This window comes from Canis lupus, chromosome 20, assembly GCF_011100685.1.
Source record: "Canis lupus familiaris isolate Mischka breed German Shepherd chromosome 20, alternate assembly UU_Cfam_GSD_1.0, whole genome shotgun sequence".
NCBI lineage: Eukaryota > Metazoa > Chordata > Mammalia > Carnivora > Canidae > Canis > Canis lupus.
In genome coordinates, this window is record NC_049241.1 from 54,487,035 (window position 1) to 54,511,733 (window position 24,699).

At 54.8% G+C, this 24,699-nt stretch overlaps 1 protein-coding gene across 3 annotated transcripts in view; it reads left to right on the forward strand.

Annotated features, from left to right (window-relative positions):
* Positions 1 to 21,709, forward strand: part of RFX2 (regulatory factor X2) — a 97,801-nt gene extending 76,092 nt beyond the window's left edge. For 2 of the 3 annotated variants that reach the window (XM_038567609.1, XM_038567610.1), the window contains exons 6-18: positions 95 to 169; positions 6,998 to 7,179; positions 8,497 to 8,616; positions 11,037 to 11,152; positions 12,062 to 12,180; positions 12,568 to 12,680; positions 13,015 to 13,169; positions 14,472 to 14,569; positions 15,359 to 15,508; positions 16,189 to 16,397; positions 18,229 to 18,382; positions 19,421 to 19,463; positions 20,035 to 21,709. In XM_038567609.1, coding sequence (XP_038423537.1) covers positions 95 to 169; positions 6,998 to 7,179; positions 8,497 to 8,616; positions 11,037 to 11,152; positions 12,062 to 12,180; positions 12,568 to 12,680; positions 13,015 to 13,169; positions 14,472 to 14,569; positions 15,359 to 15,508; positions 16,189 to 16,397; positions 18,229 to 18,382; positions 19,421 to 19,463; positions 20,035 to 20,147 — 1,647 coding nt within the window. In that variant the 3' untranslated portion in view covers positions 20,148 to 21,709. The remainder of the gene's footprint in view (positions 1 to 94; positions 170 to 6,997; positions 7,180 to 8,496; positions 8,617 to 11,036; positions 11,153 to 12,061; positions 12,181 to 12,567; positions 12,681 to 13,014; positions 13,170 to 14,471; positions 14,570 to 15,358; positions 15,509 to 16,188; positions 16,398 to 18,228; positions 18,383 to 19,420; positions 19,464 to 20,034) is intronic. The other variant, XM_038567611.1, reaches the window with a different exon arrangement.
* Positions 21,710 to 24,699: the final 2,990 nt, after the last annotated feature.

The window sequence follows — 24,699 nt, forward strand, 5'->3', positions numbered from 1 at the left end:
ATTAATAAAAACAAATCTTGGCTGATGCTAACCATCTGATTTCCTTTTTTTTTTTTTTTCCGTTTTGTTTTGTTTCTGCACACATTTTCTTTAGCTTGAAATGGCGATTGAAAACCTCCAAAAAAGCGAAGGGATCACTTCACACAAAAGCGGTTTACTCAACAGCCATGTAAGTGTGTGTCGACCGGGCGGCCTGCCCTGCCACGCTCGTAACCTTTGTAGGCATTTTAAAAACATGCAAAGACCATGAAACGACCCCTCTCAAGTGCTGAAAGGTTTGGAGGGGGGGGGGAACCAACCTAGAATTTTATATCCAGCAAAAATCCCCTTCAGCAAAAAAAAAAAAAAAAAAAAAAAAAAAAAATCCCCTTCAGCAGCGTGAGGGAAAGGGTCCTGCATTCGTACAGGTGGCTGGTAACAGCACGTACCCTTCGGGTGGTCGTGGATGGAAGCGTGAGCTACGTATCGCGCGCTCCCTGCAGGGCCTGGCAGGCACCAGGCATTATAAATGAAGTGATGCTAAGATAGGCAGCAACACAACAGAAAAGGCAGGGCTGGGGGCGCCTTAACTTAATGACTCTTAGCCGCATTTCCTATGATCTATGATCAGCTCCTTAGGAAAAAAAAAATAATAATAATATGACAAAAGTGCAAAGCAACAAATTTCTACTGATTTTGACTGTATAGGATCTTTCTCCTTTGCTCTCCTCCTGGGGAAACCGTGACGGTAACTCCTGTACCACGAGGCAGCAAACGTCCCTGTCTCTGGGTGGCTTCGTGGGGCGGGATTGGACTGGCGGAGGTGACCAGCTAAGAGTCTTTATTTCCTAACTAAGACCCTGTCAAGACTCTGGTACTGGCCAACATGCACAGTGAGGTGTTGGCTCAAAGGGCAGTGATGCTGGGGCAGAAACTCAGCTAGGGAAGATCTAGAAACTTCTAGGTTTCTGGGTTGGCACAGGTGTGCTGGGCCGATCCCCATACCCGTGATGAGGGCCCTGCGCTCCTCGGCCTTGGAGGGCCCGGGTCACTGGCAGGAAGGGCAGTCTCACACCCATTATCCAGGAGAAATAAATACAGAAATAAATCAAAGAGCATCAGGCCCCTGCTGAGGGCTCTCCCTTCGGGCTTCGTGGCTCATGGCCTCCCTGTCACCAGTTCCTGCTGGATGAAGTCAGCCCTGTGGCCAGATCTGGGGGGGAACAATCTGCAGTGTGTGTTGCTGAGAAGACCCCACAGTCTTAAACTCAGGGCACCGTGCGGGCAAGTCTGCGCAAGGCATTCCCCGTTCAGCAGGCCCTGAGGCGAACACGCGGGGCCTCGACAGCCCATGGGCCCTGGCACCAGGGCAGCCCCGAGGGAGGCCGGATGTGGGGCACAAACCCCAGGCAGGCAGAGGTCCGCAGGAAATTTAAAATGTCTGGGGGGGGCAGCGCATGAGCCGCTTGCCTCTGGCTGCAGGGGTGCTTCTGGCTTCTAACCCTTCTCCTCTGGAAGGAGGCTTCTCTGACTGCTGCCCTGCTGGTTTGGTTTCTGAGCAGGAAACCCTCCCCGCGTCCGTTTCTCCCTGGCTGGGTGTTGTGGGGTCTCGTTCTGGCATCAGGAGCTGTGGGAAGCAGGGTCTGCTTGGTGACTTAGAGAATAGAAATAAGATCTTTCTGAAAAGCCGACCCACGTGCACTGGGGTGACAGCCAGCTGGAGCTCGTCCTGGCCAGTGTGAGAGCCAGGAGGGAGACAGTCCTGGCGCCTGGATGCGGCCCAGTGTCCCGCAGATGCACCTGCCCTGTGGCGGCCAGCCACACTCACGATGGTATTCACCATGGCCACCCGCAGCTGACAGTGCTCTAGTGTGGGGCGACACGGGCTGCGTCTCGGCTCCTTTGCCAGCCCAGCCCTAGGGCACCTATGCCGGATTGGGGACCCTACCCCCATGGACCTGTTCTCCTGGTGGCCTCCCAGCCGATCCTTCTCAAACAGCATGGGCTGCAGAGCTGTGCTGAGCACAGGGAGCAGAAGGAACAAGGAGAGGAGCTCAGCCCAGGGAGCTGGGAATGCGAGGGCAGTAGCCAAGCAGGTGTGAGAAAGTGCACCCAGGTCACACCTAAGTGTGTGAGCTAGTATGGGATGAGCGGGGCTGGCGAGGAGCCCCGAGTCTGGGAGGTGAGACACTGCCTTCCAGACCCAGCCAACGTTGGGGTCACCTGGAACTTCACCAGCTGCCCTGGAGGGGCCGACACCCAGGGGGTGTGCAGGTGGGAAGGAACTTTCCAGCCTGGGGTCGAAACCCCCAGAGGAGGAAGTGGGCCTTGAGTGGTCTATTAGATGGGGATGGACAGATATGGTGGATGAAAGGGAGGGGTAGCTGTTTGCAGGGAAGGAGGTGAAGCGCTTGCCCTGGGGGTGAAAACCCCTTGCCCCACCGCAGCCTCCAGTTGGATGCAGTCACCAGGGCGTGTGGCCTGGGGGGACTTCGGTCAACATCCCCACCTTGAGCAGGGGAGGGACCGTCCCCCAGATCCATGTGCAGAACAACACCCCCACACACAGCGCCCCCCCCACTGGTTCACAGTCACCGTCACATGGGGGCAGCTGTGGTCTGCTCCAGTAAACGCTTGTTATTTCTAAACCCTGGGAGGAGGACCTGCTTGTAGGTTAATAGTATTTAGATTATATGGCTTTTTTTTTTCTTTAATTGAGGGCCACAAATTGCCAAAGATCACTTGGTCTTCCGTTGGTGGCAGATGACAAAGCAGACCTTGCAGACCAGGATTGGGGCTTGGCTAGAATCGGCAGCTTCACCGGATGGGCCCCTTGTCCAGAAACTGCTCCAAAGGATCGTGGCAAATGTCTCTCGCAGCTGTCTTGGTCAGACTGCTGGTCTCTTCCCTGAGGTCCCCTCACCACCTTGAGGGACCCCCCCCCCCGGTTCCCAGTGGGAAAGGCTGTTTCCCAGTGGGCAGCACCACCTGGCCTCTCCCACAGCTCCACCCTCGAGTATCCATCCACCTGCCAGCCTGGAGCTGCAGCTCATCACGCCCCATGTCCAAAGCTAACCCCTGCGCCTCCCACCATCCTTTGCTGCTCACCCTCGCTTCCCGCCCTCCTCCCAAACCCCACCTCCAGATGCTCTTGACCTCACCCTCAGAACGAACCCGAATCTGACCATTCCCCCTCCTCCACCACCACAGCCATAGCCGCCCCCCACTCCATCTCGCCCGTGCAGTGTCACAGCCACCGCCCGGTGAGCCCTTGGCTGCTGCCCTCACCCAGATATCGTCCAGGCCCTTCTCACGGCAGCCGCCAGAGTGGTCCTGAAACCACTGAAAGTGACTGAAACCAAAGTCAGATCATGGAACCTCTCTGTTTAGAAGCTTCAAGTTCCCCCCATCACACTCCCAAGTAGAAGCCAGATTCATCAAAACAGCCTCTGGGGCCCTGCCCCACCTGCCCTGTCCCCCACCTCCCCTCCCCTCCTCCCTCTGCTCCAGCCACACAGACTCCCTCACTGTTCCTTCAACACACCAGGCCTGGTGCTGCCCCAGGGCCTTTGCACAGGCTGTTCTCTCTGCCTAGAATGCTTCCCCATGGCTCCCTCCGTCATGACTTGACTCATTGGTCACGTGAATCAGCTTCCCCTCTGTCACAAAAGGGAGAGAAAGCCTAACTGGTTGTTCTGGGGGCTGCTAGAGGTGTCAGGTCTCTCTGGAGTTCCTTCTGCTTGGGAAGAACTTGCCGAGCTAACCACACAGCATTGATGTCAATGCCCACAGAATTACCCAAGTGAGGAGATCCATTTTTAATTTCAACAACCCGGGGCTGGGGGGTGGTGATGAGCCGAAGCGATCGTTCTCCCCGAACGCTTCCTCATACATGTGAACCATCCTGTCGAGGGTCCCCTCCAGCTCACCACCCACCGAAGCCGACCTCACCCTTCTCACCTAAAAGTCCCAAGTTCCTGTCCTGCCCCCAGAAGATTCCCTAAGAAGCGGCACTGTGTGCTCCCAGGGGGGCAGAGAGAGAAAGTCTGTAGCTTCTGCACCCTGACTGCCGGCTTCCCGCGTGCTGGGGGCCCCCTCCGTGCTGCGGGACCCCTTCCCTCGGTCCGTTGCACCTCCTAGGGGTGCAAACACGGGCACACCCGGTGCCATCTCTTCCTGCCTGAGGTTCTCATTCCAGTGGGGGAGACGAGCAATAAATAGATGAAATGCACCTGCCAGCTCTGCAGGGGAAAAGTTCTCTAAAGAAAACCCCGGAGCTCAAAGGACCCCCTCAAACACCAGCCCTTCCTCACCTGGAGAGAGGGTGGCAGCCAAGGAGCCCGGTCCCCCCCGCCCCCGTGCCTTGTCACTGTGGAACAGCTTCCTGGCACCGATGGGGCCATGCGCACCCCCTGCCCCTTCCAGATGCCCCAGTCCCACCACCCTCAGCCTCCCAGAGCCCAGGCGGGCAAGGGTGCTCAGGGAGGGGAGGAGGGCGCGCCCGAGGGTCGGAGGGCAGTGCCACACTGACCCAACTAATCCTTAACGTCGCAGCTAAGGCTTCAGCTTGCCGCATCCAGGGGAGAGAGGTGGGGGGTTGTGGGGGTGGGGAGGTGGCCGCCAAGGCCCGAGCCCTGGGCCACAGCGAAACTTTGGAGAGAAAGGGCGGCAGAAAAAGCACATGTAAGGACAGTGGAAATTAAATACTGAGTGACATGATGGGAAGTCCTTTTCCCAAAGGGACAACCGAGGGAGGTGAGGTGTCTTTCCTGGGCGCTGGGCTGCCTCCCCGGGCCTCTGCCGGGGACTGTGGCCTCCCTCCTGGGTGCGACCTTGCGTCTCCCTGTCCTCACCACCTCTCAGTCGCAGGGCCTGGGGTTACCTGACCCTGGGGCGCTGGGCGGGTGGGGGCCCAGCTATCTCAGCCACGCAGGACCACAGCCTGGGGAAGGGGGGCACAGGGCCCCTCGGGCACCCCAGGAGCAGCTGCTGCTGTGGGAGGCCGTTGTAGTGACGGTGGTGGGGCGGCCCTGGTTCACACCCACCACTCTTCCTCCTCCTCCTGGGCACATCCTCCTCGCTTGTGCGAATGGCCTCCCTGGGCACATCCCTCCCCGCCCCCAGGAGCCCGTGCTCAGCCTTGGTGCCACATTAACACGCTGCTCCCAGCCTCCCCTGAACAGTGGCCCAGGGGTTGGCCAGCGTCCTTCCCAAAGCAGAGCCCATTACCCCTCCTGCGGCCCCGTGTGTGTCCCTCTGTTAGAGGACCCTCCGCTCTGTCAGGCCCCCACGTGTCCCTTCACCTGGACCTCTGACCTGTTCCCACCTCAGGCAGCCGCGCCTTCCTCCACCTCTGAGCCAGCCACTCCTTGCCCCCAGCTGGCCCCGCCACCTGCGTCTCCCTCGGGCCCAGGGATGAAACGAAGGCACGTGGGGCATTCACCTGAAAACAGCCCAAGACGGGCAGGAGGCGGCAGGTGGGACTCCGGTGAAATAAACTTGGCCCTGAACTGACGATTACAGGAAGCAGGGTCTCTCTCAAACCTCTGTGCGTGTTAGAAACTTTAAAAACTGTCTCTTAAAGGGGAGACTCCAGCCGACCCCCAGGTGCACCCGCTGCGTCCGGGCAGGACCGCGATGGCCTGTGGCGAGCCGTGCAGCAGCCAGGGCCCGGCTGGGGGTGAGCTCTCCCAGGGCAGGTGCTCCCTGCGGGTCTAGAAGGGTGCAGAGGGTGTGCGGCATGCTGGGCCCCCCACACCCGGGTCAGCAGAGGGCATGGAGCCCCCACAGCTTTGGGCGGGTCCGTGGCTTAGACCCCCGCCCCCGTCGACCTTCCCACAGAGGATCATGCCCCCAGCCTGGGTCCCGTGCACAGGGCTCTTGCCCTTCTCCAAGTCCCCAGCACGGTGAAGGGCTTTAGGCTCACCTCAGACCCCCTCCTCCATCAGGGAACAGACGCGCTCTGCCCAAAGGGGTCCAGGCGGGTGGGCCTCCTCTGCGCCGCTGCCCTCTGTGGCGGCCGGACTTGCTGTGGGGACGGCTCCTGCCCTTCGGACCCGGTGTGAGCTCCGGGGGCAGCGACTGGGCTGTAGGTTCTTTCCTCCTGCCTCCCGGCCTGGGCACAAAACCTGGCACATGAGCCTCCTCGGTACTGCGTTCAGTTTCCGCTTACAGCCTCTCTCTCAGTTAAGGACACGAGGATATGTCCGTCTGTCGCTGTCATCCTGCTTTTTTGTTTTGTTTTGTTTTTGTTGTTTCAGAAAGAAAAAGAAAAAGCTTTCCTGAGAGCAAATACACAACAAATCCCAGAGTGTGGGGTCTGGGCTGAGAGCTGCTAAGGAAAGGGGCAGGAGGAAGAAGTGTCTGGGAATCCCACCTTCCACTCCTCCCTTCCCTCCTGGCCTGCTCTAGTCGGATCTGACCGCCCCCGGGTGCGCAATTCCTGGCTGAGGGCAAAGATAGGGGCACAAGCAATAGGACAAGAATTCAACGAGGGCTTTCGTATTCAGCGACCAGTGAGGAGACAGGTGGCCAAGCCCTGGCCATCTTAATCCGTAGATTAATGATCTGTCACTCAGTCACAGGATGTCACGAGGTAGACAGGCTCTGAAGGCCAACGTCGCCCTGTTTAATGCCAGGGGCGGTGCTGATGGGTCCGCCGAGTTATCCTCAATCCTCCTCTTTGTCTTGACATCCCTGTAAGTTCAGGAGACATGTGGTGTCCACATGATTATGAAGACACACCCGAGAGGTCTCAGTCACTTGCAGGTCTTTGTAAATCAAGTCAAGGAATCTGAAAGCCAGGCGGAAAATTGAAGGCATAAATACAAGAGTGGAGAGAAAGCTATTAATTAATGTGCCCGGAATCTCTCCTATCCAAATCAGTGACAGTGGCTATGAATTGCCTCATCGTGTGAATGGAGAGAAAGTGTGTGAGTCTCATTATTAATGAGTCCACGTTAGCGTTTTGGCATTTTGGGGAATCCTGATGAACGCAAGCGTGTCTGTCTTCCTCCAGCTCCAGTGGCTGTTGGATAACTACGAAACCGCAGAAGGCGTGAGTCTCCCCAGAAGCTCTCTCTACAACCATTACCTTCGGCACTGCCAGGAGCACAAGCTGGACCCCGTGAATGCCGCCTCCTTCGGGAAGCTGATCCGCTCCGTGTTCATGGGCCTGCGGACGCGGCGGCTGGGCACCAGGTGGGTACCCGGAGGTGCCCAGTAGTCTCACGCCCACTCGTCCTCCCGTGTCCTCTATACAGATAATTGAGCTTTTGGAGAATGTGGGCTTTCTCCTTCTGCCCGTGTGCCTCTAGTTCTGAATTGAATCAGCATGGCCTGACCTGCCCAAGGTGTTGGCTGTGGGCCATCTCTTTCCTGTCACCACAGCCTGCCCTCTGCCTGCAGGAGCCAGGGACTGTCTGTCACGTGCCACAACCTTATCCCAGGCATGAATCAAACACTCCTCCCACTAGAAAACAGCAGCCATACTCTATTCAAAGTGGGTGGCCCAGAGCACACAGAAGGCCATTTCCTGCATGGCTGTTATCTGTGAAGTCACATGTGGGGGTTGGGGTTACTCATACATCCTCAGAAACTGGTGTCGGGCCAAGAGACACCCTTTGATCCTTTACAGAGAACATCCTTACAGAGCATCAATGGATAGAGGAGGGAAGAGAAGGAGAAGGAGCCCCTGGTCTCTGGGGACACAGCCACTGCCTTTGGGGCCTCTCCAGAAGGCTCATGCATGGCCTCCATCGTCAGAGTATCCCGGATGCTGGCCTCAGGATTAGGGCTTTATCGCCCTGCTTTCCCCTCCTCCTGGCATCAGCCAAGCCCCTACCTCATTCAGAAAGGACTCATGCTTCTCCCATTTGTCCCTGTTGCCAGACACACGTCTGTCCTTCAGTGCTTCTCTCCTGAGTAGCCCTTCTGACCTGTTTTCTTAACCAAATTGTCTAAAGCCCTTTGATCACTTATTTTTCCCATAATAAGCTATAGTAGTGTTTCCCAACCTTGTGCCGTTTTCCAAATCATGTTATACTGATGTTGGTGATGATACCGGTGATGATGATGGTGATGGTAGTGATGATGAGGATGATTGTGAAGGTGGTGATGGTGGTGATGATGGTGATGATGACAGTGATGGTGACAGTGATGATGATAATGACAGTGATGATGATGGTCATGGTGGTGATGGTGAGAATTATAGTGATAATGATGGTGAAGATGGTGATGACGATGATGATGGTGAGGCCATGCCAGGTCAAACAAAGCTGCACTGCTTTTCCCACTGTAGGACTTCTCAGACCCTTTATAATACTAAAATGCAAGGGGGGGTAATCTCTGAGATGGGGAGGCCAAGTATAGAATTTCCTAAACCTTCTCTGACCATGGAACATTTCACACTGGTCCAGGGAACACTGAACCCAAACACCCAAATGGAAGGGCCAGAGCACTTGTCATTCAGGACATCTGCAAAGAGAGCTAGCTGACCCTAAGATGCTTGGTTTTTAGGGGCAACTCCAAATATCACTACTATGGGATCCGTCTGAAACCAGACTCGCCTTTGAACCGGCTGCAGGAGGACACCCAGTACATGGCCATGCGGCAACAGCCCATGCATCAGAAGCCAAGGTGGGTGACCTGGCCCAAAGCCAGCCTGAGGACCAACTTTTCTGCCAAAGCAGGGGTCGGGTCTAAGTTTCACTTGGGAGAACATACAATGAAGTGTTTGTCAAACATTAGATACCTAGGTAGGAGGGGATTCTCCAAACTGTGATGGAAAAAAAATAGATTCATATTAACCTCTGTCTCCAACATCCTGGGTGAGCCAAGGCACGGGAGGCTGGGGATGCAACCTCGTCCAGCTAACAGAGCCTTCAGATCTTTCTCTTTTTTTAAAAAAAAAAAGTAGACACTATTTTTTAGGACAGTTTTAGATCCACAGTTTTAGATCAAAATTGGGCAGAAAGTGCAGAGTTCCCCATATGCCCCCTGTGCTCGGATGCACAGCCACCCCAACAACATGACACCAGAGCTGTGCGTTTGTTACAACTGGTGAACCTACATTGACACGTCATTATCACCTTAAGTCCATACTTGACATTAGGGGTCACTCTGGTGCTCCATTCAAATGGGTTTGTACAAATGTGTTATGACACGTATCCAGCGTTGCAGGATCACACAGGGTAGTTTCACTGCCCTGAAAATCCTCTGTGCCCCGCCTATTCATCCTTCCCTCCCCCCTCAACCTCTGGCAGCTACTGATCCTTCTACTGTCTCCATAGTTTTCCCTTTTCCAGAATATCACAGAGCCAGGATCCTAAATCTTTAATTTTCAACTGTAAGAGGGGAAAAAAAAAAAAGTAACACTGGAAATAACCCAAGAAGCTTGGAGAAAGAAGCTTATATACCCAAGTTGCTGCTGCTTCTTGACATTTTGATCCAATGTCTGAAAAGGCCTGGTCACTTTCTGGAATGTTCTCTATCACACACTAATTCATCTTTTATGGCAGGGGTCAGGAAACTTCTGTAAAGGGCCAGAGAGCAAATATCTTAGGCTTTGCAGGCCAGACACCCTGTCAAGACTACTCGGCCCTGCCATGGCAACCTGAAAGCCTGCACAGATGACATGTACACAAATGGGCGTGGCTGTGTGCCAATAAAACTTTATTTACACAACCAGGAACAGAACTGGCCCTCCACAGCTGGGATTTGCAGAGCCCCATTCAGGTCCCCACTCCAATATCACCCGCCCTGGCAGTCCTACAGTCACTTCCTTGCCTGCTTCCCTCTGTCCCTGTCTCCTCCCCAGAGTCCAGATGGCTTCATGTGGCCCATCTATGTGTGGCTAAAAACCCACTTTAGTGGCCCTGAGGCCATCTCTGTGGCTCCAAACCACATGTTCAACCATGGGAGTTGGAGAGCACAGAAGAGAGTCTCTAGAACATTCTCCAGCAGCCAACAGATAAGAGTGGAGCCGGCAGTCCATCCTGTACCTGTTCATCCACAGACATGGACTCTCTCGCTTCTTGTTGTTTGGTCTGGGCCCCTGCAAACCCCCATGAATCATTACACCAGGCAGCGTATTATCTTAGGAGCAGCTGAGCCTGGTGACAGGCTCATGCCATTTATACTTGGAACCACCACCCAAGTCAGGCGGTCTGCACGTGTCTGAGAGACTTTCCTCCGTCCTCCTGGCCCCACTTTCCACAAGGAAAGGCTCTCCTTGCTGGAGTTGGGTCCCCCTGTTCTTCCCACCACACATGTTCCCACCTCGCAGTGGGCCGCTGGGTTCAAGGAACACCAAGTCCTGGGGAGCCCTTCTCTGTGAGTGTTCCCCATTTGCTGCCAGGACAGGCTGTCCACTGCCTTCTGGCTCAAGGCAAAATGAAAGTCCCAGAATTTCCTTTGAGGCCATAAAATAGTAAGATATTTGTGATTCTATGTAAAGAAGTTCACTTATATTCTAAGGGAGAAGTATTGGGGAAAATAAAAGATACACAAACACACCCCCCACAAGCAACCCTGAATATCCATCAGCAGATGAAGAGACAAGCCAAAGTGTCCATCCAGACAACAGAATGTTATTCAGCCTTAGAAAGGAAGGACATCCTGACACCTGCCCCCACGTGGACAGACCCCAAGGACACCTGGCTCAGGGAGGGGACCCAGATCCAGAGGACACCTCCTGCAGGACCCCACTCTCAGGAGGTCCCCAGAGGAGGCCCATCCACAGAGACAGAGGAGATGGTGGGAGCCAGGGGGTCAGTGCTTCCTGGGGAAAGGGTCTCCGTGTGGGGAGATGGAAGGTTCTGGAGACAGATGGTGGGGGTGGATGCATGATAGCGTGAGTGTACTTTGTGCCGCCGAGCTATGCACTTAGAGACGGTTAAGATGGTTAATTTTATGTGCATTCACCACAAATTTTTAAAATCATACACACATATACATGCACACATACCCCAAACTGACTCCTACTCAGCTCTGTGCACCTTGAGCCCCTTTGGGCAGTACAGCTGGGGCCTCGTGGTGACACCATATGCCCTGCCCAGGTACCGGCCAGCCCAGAAGACCGACAGCCTTGGGGACAGTGGCTCGCATGGCAGCCTGCACAGCACACCAGAGCAGGCCATGGCCGCCCAGAGCCAGCACCACCAGCAGTACATAGGTGAGTGCTCCCCACCCCGGAAAAGCTCAGGTGTCCACTCAGCTCTTCCAGGTGCTCAGGGGTTTCAGCACCAGCAGCATCTACAGGGGTGCTTTAGACAGTTTTCTTGTATAATAATCCCTCTTTAATTACATAGAAATGTTCTAGATAAACCTTTATGGTATCTCCAAGATTTTAGAATAGTCAGCAGGTGTCCCCAAAATGAATGTGTGAAATGACCATCAGAAAAATAAGCAAAGGAAATGAAATGCCCATCGGAAGGAAGACTAGATGTGTCGTAAAACCTGTCGGCGCAGGACTTGGCTGCCTTCCTTGGTTCTCTTCCTTGCTTCCCTGGAGCATTTGGGATGCTCAGGACTCAAAACTGCCTCTCCCCTCCTGGTGGCCTGACGCAGGGCTGCTGGCCCTTCCCTGGGAGAGCCCCTTCCCTGCTGGCACCACGGCCCCCGGGAGAGCGTCTAACTCGCAGCCTGCTACCTGGGACGTGCCCGGGGGCATACTGTGGTCGGTGTCCACACGCACACCCTGCAGACGTGAGGGGCCTTCATCTATTTTTAGTGTATTTTTGGAGCCCAGAGAGAAGCCTTCAGGGAAGTCACTGGGTTAGCCATGGCCAGCCCCCTCCCCAAATTCACAGCCCTGAGCAACCCCCACACTGGGGTGATGGGAGTACTCACTGAATGCTGGGCCCTGAGCTTGCTGTGTCAGCTGAGACAGGACAGGGTTGTCCCCATTCTGCCCCTGAGAAAACCAAAACATAAAAATTGTGAGACCCAGGGCTGTGGAGCAGTCACCGGCACGCCGGGCCTGGCAGCAGCCACTGGCAACCCTAACCCTAATCCCCTAATCCCCCAGCACAGGGGCCGCCTGCCTGGGGACCTTCTCCGCTAACCCCCATTTTCCTCCCAGATGTCTCTCACGTCTTCCCGGAGTTCCCGGCGCCTGACCTGGGCAGCGTCTTGCTGCAGGAGAGCATCACGCTGCACGACGTCAAGGCGCTGCAGCTGGTCTACCGGAGGCACTGCGAGGTGACCGCCCCGCCCCGGGAGACCCTGAGCCTGGGTGTGGGGAGGGAAGGGGGGCCCGGCCTGGGTGGACAGCAGAGCCCGTGCCCCGTGAAGCCTCACACATCGCCAGAACCGCCAAACCCTCAGACATCCCAGGTGTGTCCCCAGGTGACCCAGGGGAGGCGGGAGCGGCCACCTGCTTCCTCTAGCTATGAAGCAGATAGAGTCTCCACTCTCTGAACCGTGGCATGTCTGTCCCCTCTTGTGGTCTCTCTCGGGTTCAGGGCACCCCACCGCAGCCCCTGTCACATCACACCGGCCCACTTGGCATGTCCCAGTCGACTGTGCGTGATAGGCACACTTTCTAACATGCACACCATGAGCTCAACAGGCTGTGTTTATTCACAGGCAACTCTAGATGTTGTGGTGAACCTCCAGTTTCACTACATTGAGAAGCTGTGGCTTTCCTTCTGGAACTCGAAAGCTTCCTCGGGTGATGGCCCGGCCTCCCTACCTGCCAGGTTACTGCCCTCACCCCGGCCCCCTGCCCCCAGGGGCCACAGAGCCCAACCGGCTCATTTCCCAGTACCCCGGGGTTAAACTGCAGACACCCCCACTGTGACCCACAGGCGAGTGCGTCACCCTTCCAAGAATTGGCACTCAGAGCCCCCTTGTGTGTGTGTGGGGGGGGGTTCACACTCTGACCACGGCCTGTCCTTCATGTTGCCCATTCTCTTGCTTCAGCAGGAGACTGTAGGGGGTATGGGCCTGCTGGAGAACGGGGTGGGGGGTCCATCCTGGGGCCCCCTGCCACCCTGCAGGCTGCAGCTCACCTGGGTCTTCTGTTCCCCGCAGCGACGGGGAGCCCGAGGGTGCCGTCCTGCCGAAGGACAAGCTGGTGTCTCTGTGTAAATGCGAGCCCATTCTCAAGTGGATGAGGAACTGTGACCACATCCTGTACCAGGCCCTGGTGGAGATCCTCATCCCCGACGTGCTGCGGCCGGTGCCCAGTAAGTGGCTCGCTGGCTGCTGTGCTCCCCCGTCGCCCCTGTGCTTTCCTTGCCCCCCACCCCAGAACAAGGCCGAGGGGAAGGCCCGCTCATGGCTCTGGGGAGGCCTGCCACCTTTGGGTGGCAGCCCGCCCGGGCCGGCTCGGGCTTCAGCATGCTCTGTGCTGCCGGGCTCCGGGTGATACTCCAGCCTCCCAAGTTCCTCTGGGGCCCGGGATCTCCACCCCCCTTCACCCAGCATGTCCCCAGAGGGCAGGGCCGGGGTCACAGGACAGCCCTACCCCATCTGCTGGTTTGCTGAAAGCCCCAGGGAGGGTCTCAACCCACTGTGCCCCTCTGCCCCCGGGAACACCTGCAGGGCCTCCAGAGGTGATGACAGGCTCATCACGCCCACCCGGCAGGTAGTACGCCCTGCCAGGCCCTTCCAGGCTCTCCCTTGGGGCCCCTAGGGTCCTGAAGGGTGGAAGCCCCTGAGTGAGGAAGCTGGGTCCTGAGGCCTCAGTCTTAATAATGACAGCAGGGGCACCACAGGTAACCTGGCAGTGGGCTGTTAATATTTGTGCCTGTTGGCACGATGGAAACTTCGGTCTTTCTTAATGAACTGGTCTGCTGCTTTTGTGCTGGAAAATTGGAAACAGCAAAACTATTACATTTCTCCTTTGGGCTTGCCGGCCCGAAAACTGGTCATTGTAGCATGTAGTTGGAGTCTCTCTCTTAAGGTTAGAGTTGGGGTACATTTCCTTTTACATTTTTGAAGTTTTTTCTTTTCTTTAAACAGCCTTATTTGTTTCTTATTGCAAGCCACCTCACAATAAATTTAGAAGTTGGTAGACTCTACGTACGTGCATGTGTGTGTCTCAGGGCTTCTCCTCCCTCAGCACTGTGGACTGTTCTCTATAACGGGGGGCCGTTCTGGGCACTGTGTGGGGGGTGGGGCCCGGCCCCCACCCATTGATGCCAGGAGCTCCCCCAGTTGCGACGACCACAGGTGTCTGCACACATTCCCCTAGTATCCCCTGGGGGCAAAGTTACCCCTGGGTGAGAAGAACCACTAAGGCAGGAGATAGAGGCACAGAGATGAAGGCACTGGGTGGCCCTGATTCTTACCCAGCGCCTTGCTCACTAAATGCCCTAAGTTCTCCCAGGTCCCCGGTCCCCGGTCCCCGTATGCTGGTCACTGGCTCTTTTTCTCTGTGCTGCGTGTTCTAAAGGGTTCATTGCATGTGCATCTCTTACATTAATGCTGATCCTGATGAGCGTGTCCGCCTTCTCACTGGAAGTATCATGGCTTGTATCTCCCAGGTACCCTGACACAGGCCATCCGTAATTTCGCCAAGAGCTTGGAAGGCTGGTTGACGAACGCCATGAGAGACTTCCCACAGCAGGTCATCCAGACCAAGGTAGCAGCTCTGCTTGACGGGAGCAGCTGGGCAGGGCTCAGGGAACGGCCCCTGTCCCCCTGCCCAGGGAAAGTGGGCTCCTGAGGACCTCGAGGCCCTTTGGGGGGGATTAGGGTGATGTAGGACAGGTGCTACTAGGGAGGGGCACAATAGAAGATGTCATTTGCTGTGATGCGTTTGGGTTGATTTGCAACAGATAGAACGTTCCTATGCGCCTCATAGGAGGGAGGGTTTCATCTCCTCGCTGTCACCCTTATTGCAATGGCCTTAGCCACAAATCAGAATTTAAAATGTGGAGATTGGGCCTCCATGCTCAGAAGAGAGTGCTGTTCTCACAAGCATCTCTTAGAGACCTGCGTACAGGTGAGGCCAGGTTCCAAGCATCTGGCCTCCCTGACCATGGTCTGGAACTGTTAGACCAGTGACTCTCAAACCTCAGCGTGCATAGGAATCACCAAGGTAGTGATTAAAATTACAGATTCCCAGGCCCCACCCCCACAAAGCCTGATCCAGCGGCACCCAGAAATCTGTATTCCCCTGACCTGGCCACTCTAGAGAGCCAAAGGAATTCTAGAAACAGTGGCATAAGCCCCCTGTCCTGAATGGCTAACTCACCAATGCTACGGAGTCTGCTCTAGATGCCAAGATGGTTTGGTGAGGTTGGCATCCTTCATTTATTCTCACTCTTCGGGTCCTTGAAGCTGTCAGAAGGGTGCGTCCCTCTGTGTCCCAGAGCCCAGAACAAGCTCTGGCCCCATGCCTCACCATCTGCACCTCCCCCGGCCACAGGTAGGCGTGGTCAGTGCCTTTGCCCAGACCCTGCGCAGATACACGTCCCTCAATCACCTCGCTCAGGCAGCCCGGGCGGTGCTTCAGAACACTTCCCAGATCAACCAGATGCTCAGTGACCTCAACCGCGTGGACTTTGCCAACGTGCAGGTGACTTTCTCCAATGTAATCCCCCCGCATCCTGGGATGAGGCACAGGGACCAGGCTGAAGATCAGCAACGACACATATGTGACCCTCACCCTGCTGGCCCAGCCTCCCAGCCTCTCAGAAAATGCTCAAAATCACAAAATTCAACCCACAGCAAAAGCCAGCATACATGAAAACAGGTTCAGGGTGGAAGCCCCCTGCAGCCCACTCAGGGACCCCGACCTCCACTCCATGACCCTCCCCCTGGTCACCCTGGCATCCAAGTGCTGGGACCCACACCTTGGCTCATCCTCTTTTAAAATCTACCTTCCTGTTGACATTTTCACAGCTCTCCTCTGGGATCAGAGAAGTGCAGGCTGTGTGCATGTGTGTCCTGCCACAATGATACACCGAGTTCAGGCTCTGAGTTTATCCATTAAATAAACACACACATTTAGAGAAATGACCACTTAAAAGTAAAACACCACAAACATGGTATATAATCTGAGAAGCGTGGATTTACATGCTTAGAACCAGGGCAGGCTCCCTCTCTGGATGTCGTTCCATCCGTCCCTGCCCTTGTGCTCAAATGTAGCTGGAAAAGGCCCAGGGTTGGTGATGTTCTTCATGCTCCCTACCCATGGCATGGGTATGGGGTCGGGGGTGGGGGGAGCTTCCCTGACCTGCCACCCACGCCCTGCAGGAGCAGGCCTCGTGGGTGTGCCAGTGCGAGGAGAGCGTGGTGCAGCGGCTGGAGCAGGACTTCAAGCTGACCCTACAGCAGCAGAGCTCCCTGGACCAGTGGGCCAGCTGGCTCGACAACGTGGTCACCCAGGTCCTAAAGCAGCACGCCGGCAGCCCCAGCTTCCCCAAGGCTGCCCGGCAGTTCCTTTTGAAATGGTCCTTTTATAGGTAAGTGCAGCTTGATTTCCAGGAGAACTCGGAGAAGGCAGGGACAGTGGGCACCGTGCAGCTGTCTGCTCAGCAGGCTCCCAAGGCAGGCATGGTGTGCTGATGTCAGCAGCAGCTGGCCTGTGACTTTTCTTTCCAGACCTGTGCTCTCCTGTGGCCGACATGAGGACACTCGGGAGGAGAGAGATGGCGCAACATAACCACCAGCCACAGCTCCCAGGGGTGGGGAGGGGAGCACGCGGAGAGACCACCAGGGACCCAAAATCCAAGTGCACTTGTTTACCTTTAGGGGGCTTGGCCATACAGAGCCAAGAAGCTTCTGAGGAGAAAACATCCCAAATCCCAAGCCGTTCCACCCTGTCCACTGACTCGGCCTTTGGGTCGGCTCACGTTCAAGCGATCTTTGCTTTCCATGCTGATTTGGACACGGCGGTCAGCCCCAGGGTTCGCTCCTTGGCTGCTTTCGCTAAGCCGTCTCCAATCCACAGCCTGCTGAAGCCACCTCTCTTTTCCCACTGCCAAAGTGCCTTAGGAGTGCATCTACACGCTGGCCCAGGAAGACGTGCAAAGCATTAAGTAGAATGTCATCAACTGCTTTTACTGACTCACTTGCACACCCCATCACTCATACACAAGCACAAACAGTTCCAGCTCGTTAAGAATAACAGGGCACGTTAACACTTTTAAAAGTTGATTGGAGCAAACACTACTTCACCTCAGGCAGTCCCAACCCACAGGTGGTCCGTGAGTGAGGGGAGAGGTGTTACAGAGAATTTGGGGGATCAAAGCAAGGAAACGAGGTGATAGGCTTTAGCTGGAGCGCTGCCGCCGCCACCATATTTGGAGGAGCCTGGCCCTTTGTGGCTGGTTGTTCTAAGGTTCACTCAGATTCCCCCACATGGACTCTGGCTTGGTTCTGGTTTGCTTGGGCCACGGGGTCAGAGCCAGTGCTGTGCAGGCCCCCTGCTTGGTCAGGGGCTCACACATGTCTCCTCCCTGCCTTGTTCCCTTCTGTGTCTTTGCCACCACAGCCATGAGACCTAACAGAGTGGGGAAGCTCTGAGGTGGGACATTCAGGTGTTTGGAGCCAGGGTTTTGGGTCAGGTGCTAAGTGATCTAATTCCTTTCAATCAGGGGTCGCTTTTTCTGTGAAGAATCAGATAGTACTACCAAGAAATAAATAAACTTCTATTGGCACACAACATGTAAATGAACAGGCATGGCCATGTGCCAATAAAACTTTATTTATGGACACTAAACTGAATTTCAGGTGCTTTACATGGGTCATGAAACATAACTCTTCTTTTGATTTTGTTTCCAATCATTTAAAAATGTAAAAAGCATTTATGGTTTGCAGGCTGTACAAGAAAGGGGAGTGGGCTGGATCTGGGCTGGATGTGGGACCAGAGCGGGCCAGCCCCTGCTGCAGATGAAAGAGGTGAAAGCTCCCTGAAATTCTGTGTTGTTTCAGGCGCCTAAACCACTGACTGAGGAGTGAAGGCTGGAGGGGAGGGGACCCCAGGAGGAGGGAAGGCCAGGATAGGCCACCTGCTGTGGGCGGGCAGTAAGGGCTCCACCACCGACCAGGCCCTTTGATAAGGCTTGTGTCAGACAGAGACACAGTGTCCTGTTTCCATGGCCTCGCTTAGAGCTGACTGCTCCCTCCCAACTCGCATCCACCCACCCCCACTCCAGTCACACTGGACACAGGTGGTCTGGGCGCTGGCAGGCCGCTCCTGGGCCTGTGGGGCCCCTGAGAAGCCTGGCTCGACTGCCTGCCTGCGCTGCATGCTCCGCGGAAGGTCCCCAGCCTCTGTCTGCCATCCCCCAGCTCCATGGTGATCCGCGACCTCACGCTGCGCAGCGCCGCCAGCTTCGGCTCCTTCCACCTGATCCGCCTGCTTTACGACGAGTACATGTTCTACCTGGTGGAGCACCGTGTTGCGGAGGCAACTGGAGAGACACCCATTGCTGTGATGGGAGAGGTGAGGGACCCTCCTGCCTGTGGGACCCCGGGCCGGCCCGCACCCTGTGGGGGACACAGCCGACGGCCAGAAGAGGAAACACGTGCAGGAGGCCAGTGGGTGGGAAAGAGCTCACACGCTGGAGCCAACCCACCTGGCTTCAGACCTGCCTCTCTGCCCCTCGAAATGGGACCTGGGACTCCCCACCCATGGGAGGAGGTCCTACTGCTGTAAAGTACATATAAAATTACCTTTCTGGCCATTTTAGAGTGAACAGTTCAGGGGCATTTAGTACATTAAGAGTTGTGCAACCACCACTTCTAATTCCAGAACATTCCATCACCCCAAAGGCAAACTCCGTCCCTGCCAGCAGTCACTACCATCCCTCTCCCCAGATGCTGGCACCCACTACCCTCCTTTCTGCCAGGATCTGCCTGCCATGGGCCTCTCACACGCGTGCAGTCACACATGGCATGGCCTTTCGTGTGTGGCGTCTTACACTCAACGTAATTTTTCACAGCACAGCCATGTCATAGTGCGTATCATTGCCTCACTCCTTCTATGGCCAGATATTCCCTTGCACGGATAGTCAACATTTTGCTTTATCCATTCATATGTTGATGAATACATGGGTTGTTTATACCTTTTGACTGCTGTGAACATTTGGGGGCACATTCTTGTTTGAATGCCTGTTTTCATTTGTTTTGGGTACATTCCTAGGAGTGGAATCGCTGGGTCGCAGGGGATTGTTTTGAGGAAGAAATGAGGTGATGCTTACAGAGCTTTTAGTACATAATAAACCCATCACTATTCAGAGGCTACAGTCCCTGTCCTCTTGGTGGCCTGAGCAGTTAGCACCCACTCAGCCCTCCTGCAGCTCCCAGGCAAGACCCAGTAGGTGCCAGAGGGGACACACCAGCATCAGCACCGCTTCTCATGTGGGAACTGCTCTCATTTACAAGTGAAGCCTGTTTTAACTGGAGAGAGAGGACAGTGCTAAAATTCATCAGGACCAGGCCCCTCTGCAGAGGCCCCTGACTCTAGGCTTCTCTCTTTCAGTTCAATGATCTCGCCTCCCTATCGCTGACCCTGCTCGATAAAGGTGGGTATGTCTGTAGCTTTTCCGGGAGGCTCTCCCAGGGGCTATTCCTCCCACCCTTGGCCTAGTGGAAATCGAGGCAGCTCCTGGGGTGGGTTGAGGGGCTTTAGGAGTCAGCATCCAGATAGGCTGGTGAGACCTGAGCAGCAGGAGGTGTCCTACTGATGTCCTACTGATGCAGGCCTGGCCCCTGCTGGGGCTTAGAGGAGCAGCCCCGCACCTCCTTGGGTGCTTTGGGACGACATCCAATCCTGCTCCCCGGGCACCTCCACATCAGGCCAGGAGTAGAACCACAGCCCTGTCTGCCTGCATCCACTTCCCCTTACCCCAACCCAGGCCCTCCCCTACAGGATTAGGGTACCAACTGCTGAAGGGAACCCTGCCAGGAGTGTGACCCAGCAAATGGACACTGGGCAAGGGAGGTCTCCAGTGAGAAGGCCTCCCTGAGCACTTCAGGGTGGCCGGGGGGGGCCTGGTGTGTCCAAGCCTGTGCACCTCCCTGAGAACATGCTTCTCTCTCCCTCCCTCCTGCACCCCACTCCCACACCCCTCATCCCCAATGTTAACCCTGCAGATGACATCAGTGAGGATCGTGGCAGTGAGGCTGACCCCGACGCCCACAGCCTGGGGGAGCCCCTGGTGAAGCGAGAACGCAGTGACACGAACCACTCCTTGCAGGGCATCTAGCTCTGTGGTGCCTTCCCCAGGCTCCAGACCAGGACCCTCGAGCTCCACTGCAATAGTGCCTCTTAGATGATGTGACCTTTGATCTGACTCACGGGGCACCAGTGCACCCTCAAAGGGCACACCATTCTTCAAGAAGAAAACCGATGTTAACCACAACAGAAGGTCACATTGGACTCCTGAGTGCCTGAGCTGCTCACCTGGCACCTCCTGGGTCGCCTTTTCCTTCTGAGTGTTCTTGTCCTTTCCTCTGCCAGACCGTGAACTTTGGTCCAACTCTACACATCCTGCCTGAGAGCTGAAAGGGGCCATGCTGGACGAGCTGGTACCTCCACGTTGGGCTTCTCTTCTGTTCAGCTGCCTCCAGCTTCCACCATGATTTTTTAAAACTCAGATCACAGGAGAAATGGGGTGTCCTGTAGCTGTTGGGCTATACTGAGCTGACCAGTGTCCGCAGAGCCCCCCGCCCTGGTGCTTTGTGGGGGGAAGAGACCATCTCAGCGCTGTGCCCAGGGCCTCCTACACTGCCAGCTATGCTGAGGCACAGATGCTGGCCCACAGCAGCCCCATCTGCAGACACCAAAGGTCCCCAGAAGCAGCCATCAATCGTTGAGTCCCTGGGCCATGCACAGCTCAAGGCCCCATGTGGCTTAAAGAACAAGTCACAGAAATGGCTTGCCCAAGCCAAGACACAGTGGTGTCTAAGAATCAAAACCAGAAGTTTTATCAGCAACTGGAAGGACTTGGGTTCTATCCAAGTTCATAGCCAACAACAAGCCAAACTACTGGGTCTGGAATGAGTTTGTTCCGAGGGGGCTGGGTGGTTGGTGTTTCAGTGTCGCCTTCCAAGGGCAGCCATTGAGCCAAGTCTGCTTGGCTCCTGCTTCATAGAACCTTCTGGATGTCTGCCTTTGAATTAGCGATCCTGGAGCACTTTGACCCTGGGCATGTCCCATCTTGAACTACTCAAAATCAAAACTCTTCTCTGGGATAAATGAATCCCAAGGACTTGCACAGCCCTTGAACTTTGGACACTCCGGATCTGTATCCGTCATAACACATTTGCACTTGGTTAGCTCCATGCAAGAGTTCTGCCCCTAAACCAGCTATAAAGAAGAAAGACAAACCTCTGGTCTAGGAAGCACCATCTTTTTGAAATGCAATAGTTTTTCCTTTTGGAAATATGTTTATACCAATAGTTTTGTGCTCTAATTGTTATTAGAACGTTTCTTATGAACATGTATATTGCAGTATATTCGGCCCCCAATATTTTTTTTTGTCATTCACGCAGAAGGTACTAATGTAAACTCACGTGGCCTTTAAAAACCTTACTTCCCGACAAACGGGAGCGCCGTGCACTCCTAGGCCACGCCAGGTGTGCGGGGAGGTGTGGAGGGGAAACACAAGAAAGATAGGCGCTTATTTTAGAAACCAAAAGTCTGTATAATAATCACAATGTTTGTCTGGTTTTACAGTTCAAGACTCAGATGAAATCAGACACAAAGAATGTCTTTAAAATATATATCTCCTCTCCTGGGAGACATTTAAGCTCACGGTTCACGGAGTGTAATGGCCTGCCTTTTCTTCCATGTGTGGTAAGCAGTACAAACTGGGTTTCCGCCTTATGCTCCTGCCTTTGCAGGATTCCACAAGGAACAATACAAATGACGGTAAAGACCTGCACCTTCCAAGCCCGTTCTTGTTTTTCACTGCTGTGAACACACTGAGCATACCCACTCTGGGGCCTCCAACCACACTTCAGCTCCTCCTCACTACACACACAGTGGCCTTGGAGGATGCAGGCCTCCCTGCAGGCCAGTTCCCTGCCCTGGACTGCCAGCGTGGCCAGGTTCATGCCATGTGAGGCTCAGAGGAGCAGCAGTGGCCTCTAGCATTTTCTTCTTGGCTCTCTGGTGAGTGTTCCAGAAGGAGCAGATTCCCTGTGCTTCATTTAGCAAGGCCACCTCTGGGCCAGAGGTAGCAAGAAAATAGTTCTCCACCCTAGATGATCAAGACTATTTGTTGGCAGATTAGACTTATTCAGATATGCTCCAGCCACTGATGAAACCCTCTGGTTGTTCCCAGGGCTTATTTGGGAGTGGTGGGGGCCAAACTTGGGACTCCCCTAAGAATCACTGCACGAGCTTGTTCTAAAATGGCCAATTCCTGGGCCCCTATCCACAGAGAGGCTGCGTGGCAGGATTACCATGGGGGCTGGAAATCCACATTGTTTGGACCACTCCTCTTGCAGGGATAATAGGACTTTGAAGAGTTCCTGCAGAGAAGACCAATGGGCTCAGGCACCAGGAAGGGCCCACGGATGGGAAGATGTTCCAGAAACATGGACACAGTTCCTGGTCAGCTGCTCCTAAAAGTTGCTTCCCCGGGCCAGGCCAGTGCCCCAGGTGCCCCAGGGATGCTCAGCCTGGGCCCGAGCCCAGGCCCATCTGTCCCAGGTAGATGTCCTGAGGCCCCCAGGTATTACTACAATCATCTACTACTTCCCTGGGCTGGGACCTCCAGGGCCTGTGCACATGGCTTAAGGCTCTACCATCACCATCTTGAAATTCTTAGTAATTCTTGAACAAAGGGCCCACACTTTGATTTTGCACTGGGCCCCAGTGCAAATTTTGTGGCCAGTCTTGGGAAACTCCCAGGACACAACCACGCAGACTCCCCATCAGCTGGGCCCTGTCTCTGTAGCGACTCCCTGCCAGGCTCTGAGAACCGCGTGGAACCCTGACTCGCCCCACCCTCTCATGGTTCATGATTATGGGCCCTATCTAGCCTAAGACCCTTGAAGCAGTGCCAGCCCTTGCACCGAGCAGCAGCCACCCCCCAGCCCTCCCTGTCTGAGAGCCAGGCCCAGTGCTGGGGTGGCAGGGCCCCTGGAAGAGAAGAGCCAGGCCCTGCTTCTGGGCCTCAGTGGCTGGTGACCGAAGGAGAACAGGTGAGGACTCCATGATCACTGCCCCAGGGGCCTGACAGGAGATGAGCAGGGGTGACTGCTGAAGGCCCACAGTCTATCAAGTCCCTCAGAAGGCCCACTGGGTAGAGACCCAGGGCACAAGGGCCAAACAATAAGGGGAGCCTAGTCCTACCAAGAGCCTCTGGGAGGTTTTAACTAGTCACAACAGCTTCATGCTAGAGGCTTCTGTCCAATCTCTTCTTTTTGACAGTGTACCACATTGTACACATGGTAAAACTAAAGCTGCTGGATGTAATGTAGATATGATGGCTGGAGCATCAACAGCCATTTTAGACCCCGATGTGGACATCACATAAGGATGGCAAAGCAATGAGACAGAAGGAACCTGGATCCCTGGTGATCATGGAGCTGTATTACAATCTTGATGACCCATAGTCAGAGTTTGATAAGCTGCACTGGGGAGGGGTGGGGCGGTGCAGGGGAACCCATGATGTTCCTGCCTCTGGGAACTTTCTGGTAGCAAGAACTCTGAAGCAAGTTGTGAGGTACATCCCTGCAAAAAATACACACACACTCCAGCTATGAGTGTGCTAGGGGAGAAATTCTCCCCAGCGAGGGTGTCACCTGCTCCACTACTTTTCCTTCCACAGTTCTGGCTGCTGCCCAGCTGCTCCTGGGTCCTGCTCCAGAACTTCATCCTTCCACACCTTCTGTGACCTTGTCCATCCCTAAATGGAAATGCCCCTCCACATGTGATTTGCTCCACAGCGGCTCCTCCCACCACTGCTCAGAGGGGTGTGGGTGCCTTGCCCTCCCCACAACAAAACAGGAGCTCAGCATCTGACCTTTCAGGCCTCTTCCTCATGTTTCCATTATGGCCTTGCCCACCATCTGTCCAACTCTTCAGACCAGAAACCCAGGACCACCTGCATGGCCCCCACCTCTCCCATCTCCCCAAAATGCCATAACATGGTCACTCTCTTTCCTCCTTGCCGCTGCCCAACTCCTCCTGGCCAGGAAAGGCAGCATGGTGGGGGAAATAGGTCCAGGCTAATGCAAATTTGAGTGAACTCCACGGTCCCTGGTTATGCCCTCGGGTAAATTACAACTGACCCTTGAAAAACAAGGTTAAAGGCGCCAACCCTCCTTGCAGTCAAAAACGCACCCATAACTTTGACCTCCAAAGAATTTAATAGCCTACTGTTGACCAATAAACAGTCAACTGACACATTTTGTATGTTATATGCTGCATTCTCAAAGCAAGCCAGAGGAAAGAAAATGTTACTAGGGAAATCATAAGGAAGAGAAAATACATATACAGCACCATCCTGTAGTCACTGATATAAATCTGCATATAAGTGGACCCACACAGCTCAAAGCCATGGTGTTCAAGGATCAACTGTACTTAGATCAGTTTCTCCATCTGCAAAAAAAAAAGGTAATAAAAATACCTACCTCACAGCATTGTGAGCTTTAAATAAGTTAATACTTACAAAATACTGGAGTAAGCATTCAACAATTGTGTCTCAGTGTGCACACTTGGGACCAGATCTCACTGGTGGGGCATCCTGGACACTGTGGAATGTGGAGCAGCATCCCTGGCCTCACCCATCCTACCAAGTGTAC